Source organism: Sander lucioperca, chromosome 8, assembly GCF_008315115.2.
Source record: "Sander lucioperca isolate FBNREF2018 chromosome 8, SLUC_FBN_1.2, whole genome shotgun sequence".
Lineage (NCBI taxonomy): Eukaryota > Metazoa > Chordata > Actinopteri > Perciformes > Percidae > Sander > Sander lucioperca.
Genome location: NC_050180.1, coordinates 914,287 through 927,176, shown reverse-complemented (window position 1 = coordinate 927,176; position 12,890 = coordinate 914,287). Strand labels below are relative to the sequence as shown.

General features: G+C 41.5%; 1 protein-coding gene across 1 annotated transcript in view; it reads left to right on the top strand.

The window, feature by feature from the left end:
- Window positions 1-12,890, top strand: part of LOC116035670 (actin-related protein 3-like) — a 30,794-nt gene that overhangs the window by 12,164 nt on the left and 5,740 nt on the right. The window contains exons 8-9 of the mRNA XM_031278893.2: window positions 10,932-11,105; window positions 11,669-11,761. Coding sequence (XP_031134753.1) covers window positions 10,932-11,105; window positions 11,669-11,761 — 267 coding nt within the window. The remainder of the gene's footprint in view (window positions 1-10,931; window positions 11,106-11,668; window positions 11,762-12,890) is intronic.

Sequence of the window (12,890 nt, the reverse complement as noted above, 5' to 3'; positions counted from 1 at the left end):
AAAATAGTGACGTATAACACATTGAACTAAAAAAAAAAACATGTCAATCAACATACTGCAGCTACAGCTTCACTCTCAATTGCCAATTTAAGTACCGTATCAAAAACATAATTTTCTTAGCACGCTCTTTAACTGCTTGCCTTTTATAGAATTAACATTCAACTGGCCATTCAAGTAGGTTACCAAAAATAGAAGTTTAACGCACTGGCTAATTGAAACGTCTTGTGGACCTCTTGCCTTGTACGGCTTCATTATATTGCACTTTGTGGTGACTTTTGAGGTGCTGGTAAAGATTTGTGGTGTTACCTTGCGGTGCTGCAACGAGGGCAAGATTGCAAATCACATCAGACTGACCCTCGTCGTCTTGCTTGAATCCAAAATACTTCCACACCACCGAATGCGAGCCTTTTTTCGGAACAAGTTCGGTTTGAGACTGAGGCTGATTCTCGTCACTAGTACCTGGGTTTTCATCAATAATCCATTTGGTTTATTTCCAAACTACCGCGCTCGCTTGACGAGTGAAACACGTGACTAAAAGGCGCTTTGTCATTGGCTGAGGGTGAAGCCCTGAACTGACGAGTGAAACACGTGACTAAAAGGCGCTTTGTCATTGGCTGAGGGTGAAGCCCTGAACTTTGTGAGAGCTGTCCTACCAAAATAGTTTTTTTTTTTTTTTTTTTAAATCAAAGTCATAATACATTTAAATCGTGAACAGGGTGAATTGAGATCTCGATATATAACACCAGTCAAACTGTCAAACTACCAGCATCATTATTCATGCGAATGTCGTTTAAAGTCTTTATGAGAGCAGTTTCTGTGCTGTGATGTTTACAGAAACCAGATTGATTGCTATCGAGGATGTCATTTTTTTGCAGGAACTCATTGATTTGATTAAAAGCAACTTTCTCAATAATTTTGCTTACGAAGGGCAGATTCGAGATACTTACTTACTTACTGCCCATTATGCCTGTTGGCATGTAGGGCAACAACAAAGGATTTCCACTCTTGTCCGTTTTGGGCCAGTGTCTTTATAGAGCCCCAGGTGTATGGGTCTGTGTAGGGTCTTCAGCTCTCCCTCCACCGTCCTGCGCCAGGTATTCTTGGGTCGGCCTCTTTTACGTTTGCCATCTGGTGTCCAGTGAAGGACAGTTTGCGTGATGTTTTCTTGCTCTCTACGTATTACATGTCCAATCCATTTCCATCGCCTTCTCATAATGATGGTAGCCATGTTGTCATGCTTACACTGGCTGAGTAGAAGTTGATTGGAGATGGTGTTGGGCCAGAATATTCTCTTTATTTTATGTAGGCTTTTGGTGTGGAAGGTCGACAGTTTGTGGAGATCGCTTTCAGTTGTTCGCCAGCACTCAGAGCCGTATAGCAGGGTAGACAAGACACAGCTCTGGTAAAGTCTCAGCTTGGTGTTGGTGCTGTACTGGGCAGACTTCCAGACGTTGTTTAGTCTCTGTAAGGTGTTTCGGGCCTTGCTGAGTCGGCTTGTGATTTTGTTGCCTGTTGTTTGTGTCTTCTATTTGTATTTTTGGGTGGTTTGGGATGTTGAGCGTCATCAGCTCTGTCTTCATCAGATTCGAGATAGGCCTGTAGTTAAGTACGGAGGCATCGAGATTTCTCTTTTTCAGAAGGGGTCTGATAATTGCAGTTTTCAGGGATGCAGGGAAACTGCCTGTGAGTAACAAGCCATTTACAATAAGCAACAAATCCATTGCAAACGCACTGAAAACTTTTTTAAAGAAACTAGCAGGCATGATGTCTAGAGAGCACTGGGATGGCTTAAGAACCTGCACGATTTCTGCGAGTGTTTTGTCATTAATAGCAATACATTCAGACATAGAGACCATTACTTTTGTATGGGGTGATAAAGTGTCAATGTTTCCGCTCAGAGTGGAGCTAATACTGAATCTTATGTTTTCAATTTTATTTTGGAAGAATTGGGCAAACTCCTTACATTGTTTAATTGAGACAAAGTCAGGGCAAGACTGCATGGGGGGGATTAGTTAACCTAAGTGGCAAATAATACATGTGTATTATTAATATTATCATTAATAATTCCAGAAAAGTGGGACTGCCTCGTACTGCGTAGCACAGTGTTGTACTGACAGAGTTTATCTTTGTAGATCTCATGATCAATCTGTGTTTTCATTTTTCGCCATCTTCGTTCTGCCTTCCTGCATTCTTTCTTCTGATTTTCTGTTTACCAGACCTTATTTTAGTCCTAACAGGTGCTATGACATCAAGTACCCCGAGTTTTTCAAAATTAAACAGTTTGAGATGATCTTCTACAGACCCTGCTGCTGTAATTAATTTATTAGATACCAATTCCATGAAATGTTGTCAGGTTACCTTTTTTTGACCGATTTAGATTGTGTGTGAATCATTGGAGAAACTACTATGTGGGAGCAACCTTCTGACAACGTTTTGTTCCCTTTTTGACCTTCGGAATGCGCCGTGGTAGACGCGCTTAAACAAGACTCAATAACTCCACTGTTTTCCTTTTGATTTCACGTTTATTTTTCCTTATCATTAAACTTCAATGTGATACGTGAATTTGTCTTTTCCACAGCAGAAATTAACTGTCCTTACCAGACAGTGTACAAGCAGTGACCGCAGAGCCAAAATAAAAAGATGTAACAAAAACAACTTTAACTCGATCACGTTCTGTTCTGTGCAGTACTTGAAAACAGCGGTCAAAAAACCGTATGGCTACAAACCAAAGGCCACTAACTGAATGACAGCTCCTGGCTTTTATACACCAGCTGAAGCAATCACTACATCAATCAGCTGATTGTCAAAAGGCGTGACGATATGCCACGCATCAAGATTAATTAACACAAATTATCAGTTTACATCGAGTCTAGTTTACCGCGAATGACGCTGCATTTATGCACAATTTATCAAAATAAAAATTAACAATGAAATCATAATTTTGGCTCCAACATTCCGGCCCCTAATAGTTATGTAACTTCACATTACTATTACAACAAATATAAACGGAGCCAATACACATGAAAGCATTTACAGTAATTCATCACAGTGATAGCATAAAGCTAAGTCCATGTCCAATGTCCATCTTCAAGTCCTTTAAGCCTTGTTGACTCATGAGTATACAGTCCATAGTGTGTATTAGTGTGCTTGTGTGTGAAGTGAAAGGGGGGAAAGGGGAGGGTAGGGTTACAGCTCGTTTTGGGCTTCAACCAGCAGAACAAGCTTAGTGATAGGTCTGCAGAGCTTACTAGTTTTTGTCCGCACTTGCACTTGTCGTACAAACCCTTTTGAATCTGGCAAGACTTGAATGACTTGTCCCATGATCCACGAGCCTCTTGGAGCAGTGTTGTCGATGATGAGGACAATGTCTCCTGTTACAAAATTTCTTCTTTTCTCAGCCCACTTTTGTCGTTCTTGGAGTTCAGGTAAGTACTCTTTTGTCCATCGCTTCCAAAAACAAGTCGGCCAAGTACTTGGCACCATCTTCTTTTTCCATAACAGTCACTTGGATTGAACACGCCAGGTGGTAGGTAAGGTTTGGACTTAAGTAGTAGGGGTGGCAGTAGCTCTGTCCGTAGGGAGTTGCGTTGGAAACCGGAGGGTCGCCGGTTCAAGTCCCAGTACGGACCAAAGTACAGAGTGTGGATTGGTAGCTGGAGAGATGCCAGTTCACCTCCTGGGCACTGCCAGGTGCTCTTGAGCAAGGCACTGTACCCCCCAACCGCTCAGGGCGCTGGTCCAGCACTGGCAGCCCACTCACTCTGACATCTCTCCATTTGTGCATGAATAGGTCCTGAGCATGTGTGTGTGTATTTCAGGCCTGTGTGTAGTGATTTCTAACAAAAATGTAAATTGTAATTTCCCCACTGGGGATCAGTAAACAGTATAAATTATAAATTAAATTGTATAAATTATTAGCAGATGGTTAGGTGTAAGCGGCTCCAAATCTCCAGCGTCATTCATACTTTGGTGATAGGCCTGTCATTTATGATGGCCTCCACTTCACAGAAAAGCGTGGTGAGTCCTTCTTCATCCAGTATTTGTTGCTGCACTAGGGCACTCAGAATGCGACGGATAGTTCTTATCTGTCTTTCCCAGATTCCTCCATGGTGTGATCCTGTTGGTGAGGTGAATATCCAATGTATTTCCTTGTTCAGAAGATTGTTTTGAATCTGAGTGTGGTTTAAACCTTGTATTGCCTCTTTTAGTTCACGCTCGGCTCTAACCAGATTGGTTCCGTTGTCGGATCTCATGATCTTGACCGTGCCTCTTCTTGCAATGAATCTCCTAATAGCATTAATGCATGAGTCAGTGTTGAGACTGTGTGTGAGTTTTAGGTGAACTGCTCTGATGTTTAAACAGGTAAAAATCACACCGTATCGCTTAACTGTGGTTCTTTTCTGTTTCATCTGAAATGGGCCAAAGAAGTCCACTCCCACATTTGTGAATGGTGGATCATCAGGGGTGACCCTTTCTTCCGGCAAGTCCACCATGAATTGTTCACCTTTCAGTCCACTGAGTCTTTTGCAGGTCACACATTTTGAGATGACCTTTCTGATGGCGGCATTTACTGCCGGAATCCAATATTTCTGCCTCAAACGGGAGAGAGTGTAATTCCTTCCACTGTGCCCTATGTTCTCGTGAACATACCTGATAAGGAGTCGAGTCACATGATGGTTCGTGGGTAGGATAACTGGATGTTTAGCTTCAGATGGCATAGCAGATTTCAACAACCTACTGCCCACTCTTATCAAGTTGTTCTGAAGAATAGGGGAGAGTTTGTAAAGATGGCTGCTCTTTTTTACTGAAAGTCCTTTCTTCAGTGCAGTCATCTCCTCCACAGACTGACAAAACTGAATGATTGCATTTTCCGCTTCCTGCAGATTTTCAACAGTGAGAGATCCTTTGTCACATTTTGTCTCCTTTTTATTCTGACCTGCGTTTTTGCGAGCTTTCAGCAAGCCTTTGAAACGTAGAATCCATGCAACAGCTCTTTTGAGGCGATGCCACTGGGAGTAGTACGTGAGCAACTTGTTGACTGTATCTGTGCAATCTTCCCTGATGGTAACACTTACTGCAAGTACCTTCACATCAGGGTCGCTGACTGTGAGGCACAACTCTGGAGTTTAGGCCATTGAGGCTCAGGGAGACAGAGAAACTCTGGCCCTGACAACCAGACTTCATCTCTCATGAAGCGACTTGCGGTAATGCCTCTTGATACACAATCAGCTGGATTCATGTAACCATTCACGTACGTCCACTGAAGCAGATCGAATAACGGCGACTCTGTTGGCGACAAAGGTCGTGAATCTTGATGTTTCATTGTTTATATATTTTAGGGACAGATGTGCTGTCAGTCCAAAACACAGAAGGTTCAAGTGAGAGCTCCATTTCTTCCTGCATCATCCGGTCTATCTGTACAGCTACAGTGGCAGCTGTAAGTTCCATTCTTGGAATGGTCACAGGTTTGAGTGGAGCCACTCTGGCCTTACCTATGATGAAAGAACAACACACTGTGTTGGCTTTGTTCACCATTCGCAGATAGGAGACTGTACCATAACCACTTTCGCTTGCATCTCCAAAGTGGTGAAGTTGTGCTGATACTGGATGCCCAAAGTTATGCGGTTTGATGCATCTCTTAACCTTGTAGTCTCTTAACAGATACAAGTCGTGTAACCAGCTGGACCATTTGTTATGGTGTTCTTCGGGAATCCTTTCATCCCATCCGAGTCTCATGTGTTTGTAAGATTTGCTTTGCAGGGAGGATGACAGGAGCCAGCATACCCAGAGGGTCGTAAATGGAGCAAACGGTAGACAAAATACCTCTCCGGGTAAGTGGTTTGTCTGGTAGATTAAGCTTAAATTGGAAGCAGTCCTCCTCAGTACACCATTGTACACCCAGAGCTCTTTCGACAGGCAGAATGTCCTGATCAAAATCCAGGGCCTTGATTTCCTTTGATCTACTTTCTTCAGGTATTGAAAGGAGTAGCGTTCTGTTGTTGCTGACCCATTTATTTAACTTAAAACCACCCTTACTACACAGAATAATGAGTTCATGAGCGATTTCAAGTGCTTCCTCTTCGTTCTCGACTGACTTTAGGCAATCATCCACATAGAAATTCCTTAGCACAGAAGAGATTGCTTTGGTGCTAAATCCATCCACATTATCTCTAGCACACTGTTGCAGGGCAAAGTTTGCACAACTAGGTGAGGATGTTGCGCCGAAAATGTGCACAACCATCCTGTACTCCTCTAGCTCACTGCTGAGATCTCAGTCAGGCCATCACAAGAATCTGAGAAGATCCGAATCCTCTTCTGGCACCTTGACCTGATGGAACATGGCCTCTATGTCCGCCATGAATGCAGTAGGCTTCGGCCGGAATCTTGTAAGCACACCAATGAGACTATTTGTTAAGTCCGGGCCTTGGAGAAGTCGAGCATTCAGAGATGTTCCTTGGTAATTTTCTCCACAGTCAAACACTACCCTCAGCTTCATCTTTTTTGGATGATACACTCCGTGATGTGGAATATACCAAATCCTTTTGCCTTCTTTGTGTTTTTGCTCAGGGGTTATCCTGAGTGCAAAACCCTTGTCCATAATATCCGCCATGAACCTTTTGTACTCTTCATAGAACGTGTTGTTCTGTAGAAACTTTCGCTTTAGGTTTAAAGCTCTTTGTTCAGCAACACATCGATTGTTGGGGAAATCAAGTCCCTCTTTTAACGGGAGCCCAATACTGTAGTGTCCGTCCACCAGTTTGATAGATTTGGAGACACTTTCCATAAACTTGTGATCCTCTTTAGACATTTCCAAACGTTCCTCGTGCATATGTTCTGGGAAGTCAAGCTTGATTTGTTGTTGCAACAAGTCCTCCATTTTGGTGACAGAAATTCTGTTCGCCATAACTACAGGTTTTCCAGAATGTGCTGTGTCCATTCTTCTTAACGGTCCATTTATTGTCCAACCCAAGATGGGTTTTAACAGCATACGGGCCATTCCCTTGGCTGTTTATGACCTTCCATGGCTCTAGAGCCTTTGGCACATTGCATCCAATTAGCAAGCCAACATCTGCATCAGTCCGAGGAATCCTAACTTCTCGCAGATATGCCCATTGTTTCACGTCATCCTGGGAGGGAATATTCTTCATCACTCTCTAGGCCACAAATCTCTAAGTCTCGTACAACAGATGTTTTAGTTGACTCCTCCTTATTCATTGTTCGCAGAAGTATTTCTGCATTCCGTCCTGTCACTTTGAGCTGCTGGAGAATTGATTCTGTGCAGAAGGTGGCGGTACTACCTGGGTCTAAGAAGGCGTATGTTATTATAGTGTTAGTACCCTTTTTCGATTTTAACTTAACAGGAACAACAGCCACAGTGCCTTCAGGCTCACCAGCCCCAGTTTCCTTCCATCCATTATTTTTATCCATATCCACTAAAGCACTGGAAGCATTGGCAACAGCTCTTTCCTTTTCTTTGTGGGACTCTTTAATGTGCAGAAGAGTAGGGTGTTTAAGGTTACACTCTTTGCAGATAAGCCTTTGCGTACATCCTTTACTTGTGTCCTTTTTCTAGACAACCAAAACACAACCCTTTGGTCTTGAGAAATTCCAGCTTCTCCTTGTGGGCTTTCTTGAGAATCTGAAAGCAAGCAGCAAGTTTGTGTTCTCCTTGACAATACAGGCATCGATTTGAAGGTGCTTTATCAACATGCTTTATTAAAGTTGTTTGAGGTGTTGGTGATACACTTGTGACAAACCCACTTCTACTCTGTTTGTTCCTCATAATAGAAATTGCAGGCACACCTGTGTAACTTGTTTTAGTTGTTGTAAGTTGTGGTTCCTTTAAGTTTCCAAACACAGGGTGAGACAGAATTCTTGCCTGTTTATCTAAAAACAGCACAAGATCTTTAAACTTGGCTCTTCTGTTCTCTCCTTCCTGAAGGTCACAAGCCTTAAGCCTCCATTTCTCTTTCATTTTATATGGGAGTTTAGAGAGAATGGCTCTCATGTTGGCTGGGTGATCCATCTCTTCCATATATTCAACGCTTTTTGCGCATTTATGCACAATTTATCAAAATAAAAATTAACAATGAAATCATAATTTTGGCTCCAACATACTACATCAAAGAAAATGCAGTACTGGTCAGACAGAGCTAGATCCATAACATTAACACTAGCAATGCTAAGACCCTTACTTGGCACCAAATCCAATGTATGGCCTTTTGTGTGAGTAGGGCCATTTACATGCAGCGACAGCTTGAAAGTATCAAACAGGGCACCGAGATCTTCAGCAGTGTTATCATTAGGATTGTCAATATGAATATTGAAGTCACCAGTTAAGATAAAAGAATTAAAATCTGTACATATAATCAACATCATTTCAGAAAATTCATCAATGAAGCTTGTACAGTATTTTGGGGGCCTGTATAAGGTAACTAATAAAACGCTTGGTGAAGTTGTCACCACAGTACACAAATACTCAAAAGATTTGAATTCACCTAGTGAAATCTGTTTACATTGAAACAGGTTCGGGCTTTTAAAAATCTGTCAATCAAAATGTACTTGTCGGGCTCGGGCCTTGTCGGGCCGAACTTTTAAGGCCCGATTACAGCTCTAACTCGTAGGGCTGCTCGATTATGGAAAAAAATCAAAACATGTTTTAACACAATTACTCATTGGTTTTTTGGAAAGCGGTTGCAATTATTGAAGTTTAAAGGAACACGCCAACTTATTGGGAATTTAGCTTATTGACCGTAACCCCCAGAGTTAGACAAGTCGATACATACCCTTCTCATCTCCGTGCGTGTTGTAAGGCTGTCTAACGGTTCCAGCGGCATCAGGCCAGCACAGAACATGCAGGCGAAAGAATATAGTACTTGGGCGGAATGATTTGCTTTGCAGCAAGCCTGTCTGAGAATATAGTTCCCGGTTTGTTTACGGTTAGAATATGGCTGTGTCTCATGTTACGTTGTTTTTTGTACATGCTGTGACTCTACAAATCACAACATGTAAATAGGAACATGTTGGTGTTATTTTGTCACTTTTGTCACAATGTGCTAGGGTAAGCTACCGGTGGAGCTGTCAGACAGCGTTACAGCACGCACGGAGATGAGAAGGGTATGTATGGACTTATCTAACTCTGGGGGATACGGTGAATAAGCTAAAGTCCCAATAACTCGGTGTGTTCCTTTTTTTAAAAAAAAAAAAAAAAAAAAAAAAAAAAGTGAAAACACCTTGAACTGTGACATTTCCCTTTATACTTTTCCTGTTTGAACTTTTTTTTCTCATTCAGAAAACGACAAAATAATCGTTTACTTGCAAAACATAATGTGCAAAATAATCGCTTTTCTCGATCATTTGATTAATTGCACAGCCCTACTAACTAATGTGTTTTTATAACTTCCCAAATAGCAGTAGAAGCAGTCCCTGCTCTCATTATCACTGTTGCATTACAACAATGATAACAAAATGTTGACGCAAGTAGAAGAGGACATTTGTAGGTTGATTTTGCTGGTTGATTCAAAATGACTGATGATATAGACGCTTTAAAAACAATCAAGGATGTGTGTGCAGCACAAAAGATAGAAACAGCTACAATGCCATATATGCCTTGTAATGTGCTTTTTCACTATTAAGAAATAAAGCAACTAGCTTGAAATCATCAAAATGAATGCTTAGAGGTGAATTTTTATTTGACAGTCACTTGTTTTTTTCACATGCTACCATTTAAAGGCGCCCTGCCATACAAAACCGTTTTTACTTGCATTTTTAGAAATATGTTCTATACATATTCCATATGTGTTTGTGTTATGTGGTGAATGTGAAAATGAACCGCTACCTCCTCTGTCAGCTCTAGCCACTGAAAAGAAATAAGCAGAGAAATCAGGCCAATTACAAAAGTTAGTCAGTCTGACATCATATTGCCTGAGCTCATTACTATTCATTCGTAAGGATTCTGACAGCCAGGCTCTCATTGGCTAGCTGCCAATCAGATTCAAACAGCTTAGCTTGTTGAATATTAATGAGAACTGGCAGAAATCAAGCTGAGTCTTCCTGCAGGCTTTCTATACCACGCTAGAATAGCTTGAAACAAGGTAACCAAGGCATTTTTTTCCACAAAAAATGTTAGAGTCCATGGTAAAACTTCAGACATTACCACAATGTAATGAAATACGTGTGACAAGGCACCTTTAATAGACATCTGTCAGCTCTAGCGAGCTAATATGACACATATTAGTAGCTAGTAGCAGTCATAACGCTAACAGACTACACAAATGTTGCTCTACATGTAGTGAGCAATCGGTGTGTCTGAAGTAGGGCTGCACGATATGAGGAAAATGTGCTATATGTGATAACGTTGTTGAATATCGCGATAACGATATTCCTTGCAATAAATAAACAGATGTTAAAGTGTACTCAGTTCTACATTTCTGCTGCTTTCAGTATTCTGCTAAAATACAACAAATTGCTTGTTGAATTTAACAAATGAAAGGAAATCATTTCCTACATTCTTCTATTGAACAAATTGAACATTGAATTGAATATAAAAGGCAGCACTAAAAAAAGTGATTTACATATTAATGTGCAGTTTTCTGCTGATATTTTCTTTCAGCTAACAAACAATCTCTTGAGTGTCTGTTGCGATATGTTGTAGCCTTTTGCGGTGTGTTTATTGTTAGTTAATATAGCGATGACGATTAAAAGAAACATGATATATATATATATATATATATATATACATACATACATACATACATACATACATACATACATACATACATATGAAAACAAGGATTACAATGCAGGAGATACTGCAACCTTGTTACCTTTTTACCAGCATTACTAACACACAGTCAGCTTGAAGGGAGTTTTTTTTTTTTTTTTGCTGTGCTATGCTGACGCTGATTATACAACTTTACTCCGCCCACCAGGAGCGGTTCAGCTACGTGTGCCCAGATCTAGTCAAAGAATTCAGCAAGTACGACACGGACGGCTCCAAGTGGATCAAGCAGTACACCGGCATCAATTCCATCAGCAAGAAGGAGTTCACCATCGATGTGGGCTATGAGCGCTTCCTGGGACCTGAGATCTTCTTCCACCCAGAGGTCAGGGCACTGCCGATCAAAGTCTAAGTCTATCTCTCTCTGGGATGTATGCTAGTGTGGCAGGCCCCTTTTACCCTGTTTCCACCTGGACAAAACATTCCCTTATCATGCAGTCGCCTGCCTCAATCTGTAGAGACACAAACCCATTCATACATGAAGAGGTTTGGTTATTAGAGACTGGCCAAATATTTTCGTCCCCTGACCTGTGACCTATGAATGACCTGATCTTATCTAAGTTTTCCCTTTGTCAATTCCACCACAATAGCATGTAAATAATAAATCGATCTGGACACCAAATAGCTCCCATTAGAAGGATTATAATGTTAGTGATGTTTTTAGCCCTGTTTTGTTGTGCAGATCTATTTATCTTTCTCACCTTTAGCTATCCCCCCTCTCCATTGTGCGCCTTTATGGCAGCTGTTTCCATACACAAAGTCTCTGACCTCCATGATATTTTGTTGCACATTGCTCAGGCCCATCTTAGTGTGTGATCATTACTGTTATAGCTTTGGTACATTCACTGCACAGCATAACATGTTTTCTTTGTTTACTTGCAATCCCAGTTTGCCAACCCTGACTTCACCCAACCTATCTCTGAAGTTGTGGACGAGGTTATTCAGAACTGCCCCATTGATGTCAGGCGCCCTCTCTATAAGGTAAGCGGACATCCACCATGGTGACAACACGCTTGTTTGTGACGAGCCTGTGTGAACATTTGTTGAAGGATCCACAAGCCACAAGACGGTCTGGTGTCAGATTGATGAGCTCTGATTTCTGTAATTCTTTGCACCATTCAATAACACCTGCTTTGACTACAGCTGAAATTATCACACGATTTCTGACATAACATTCAGACCTGTCAGTGAACTGATTCATAGGCCTGTTATATGTGACTTGGCTATTTTTTTCATACAGGAAGGAATTGTTTTTTGTTCTTATGAGAATTTTATATTTTAGCAAATTTGTTTTAAGTGATAAATTGCTTTGTCTTTGGTAAGTCTGGTCGGGGCTTTTTGTCAGAGTCTTGATAATTTGGATGATACCCATCTTGCTGTACTTTTTTCCTGACTGACTAGAGGCTGAAATGACAAAAAAAGGACTAAGTGCGAGTGATATTTCCCATCACTGAGTTGTGCCCATCACACTTAACACACAAAAGTGGAATGTTGTCCCAGACTGGCTTGGCAAGTGCCCATATTATGAAAAAATCACTTTTTCTGGGATTTGGGGTGTTATGTTGTGTCTCTGGTGCTTCCACACACATACAAACTTTGAAAAAAATCCATCCATGCTGTTTAGAGTGAGATACGGTTTCTGAATGTGTCCTGCCTTCAGTCTCTGGGTGAGCTGTTCAAAATCGGCACGGCTTGTGACGTCACAAGCCGAAACGAGCAGGCTAACCGCAACCATTAGCTCGTAGCGTTAGCATGCTAACGCTACGAGCTAGCATGCTAACGCTAGCATGCTACCTCGTTCTCAATAGCAAAGCACTGCTACAACACACACAAGTTCACCATAATCTACAAAAGAACTACTTACATGTGCACCCTCATTTAGAAGTCTCCCAGCTAATCCTGCCTTGTAACTGACCGAAGTTGTAGAAACAGCCTTTCTTTTACTGTCTATGGAGCTAGCTAGCTGACATGATCTACATCTGAGCTACTGCACATGTGCAAGTGCAATCAAAGATGGTACAGAAGAAGAAGAAGAAAAGAGGTCTCACTCTGTAGCTAAAACAGAGACCAGCTGAAAAGAGGAGCTGCAGCAGTGAGAGAGAGCGGTGCA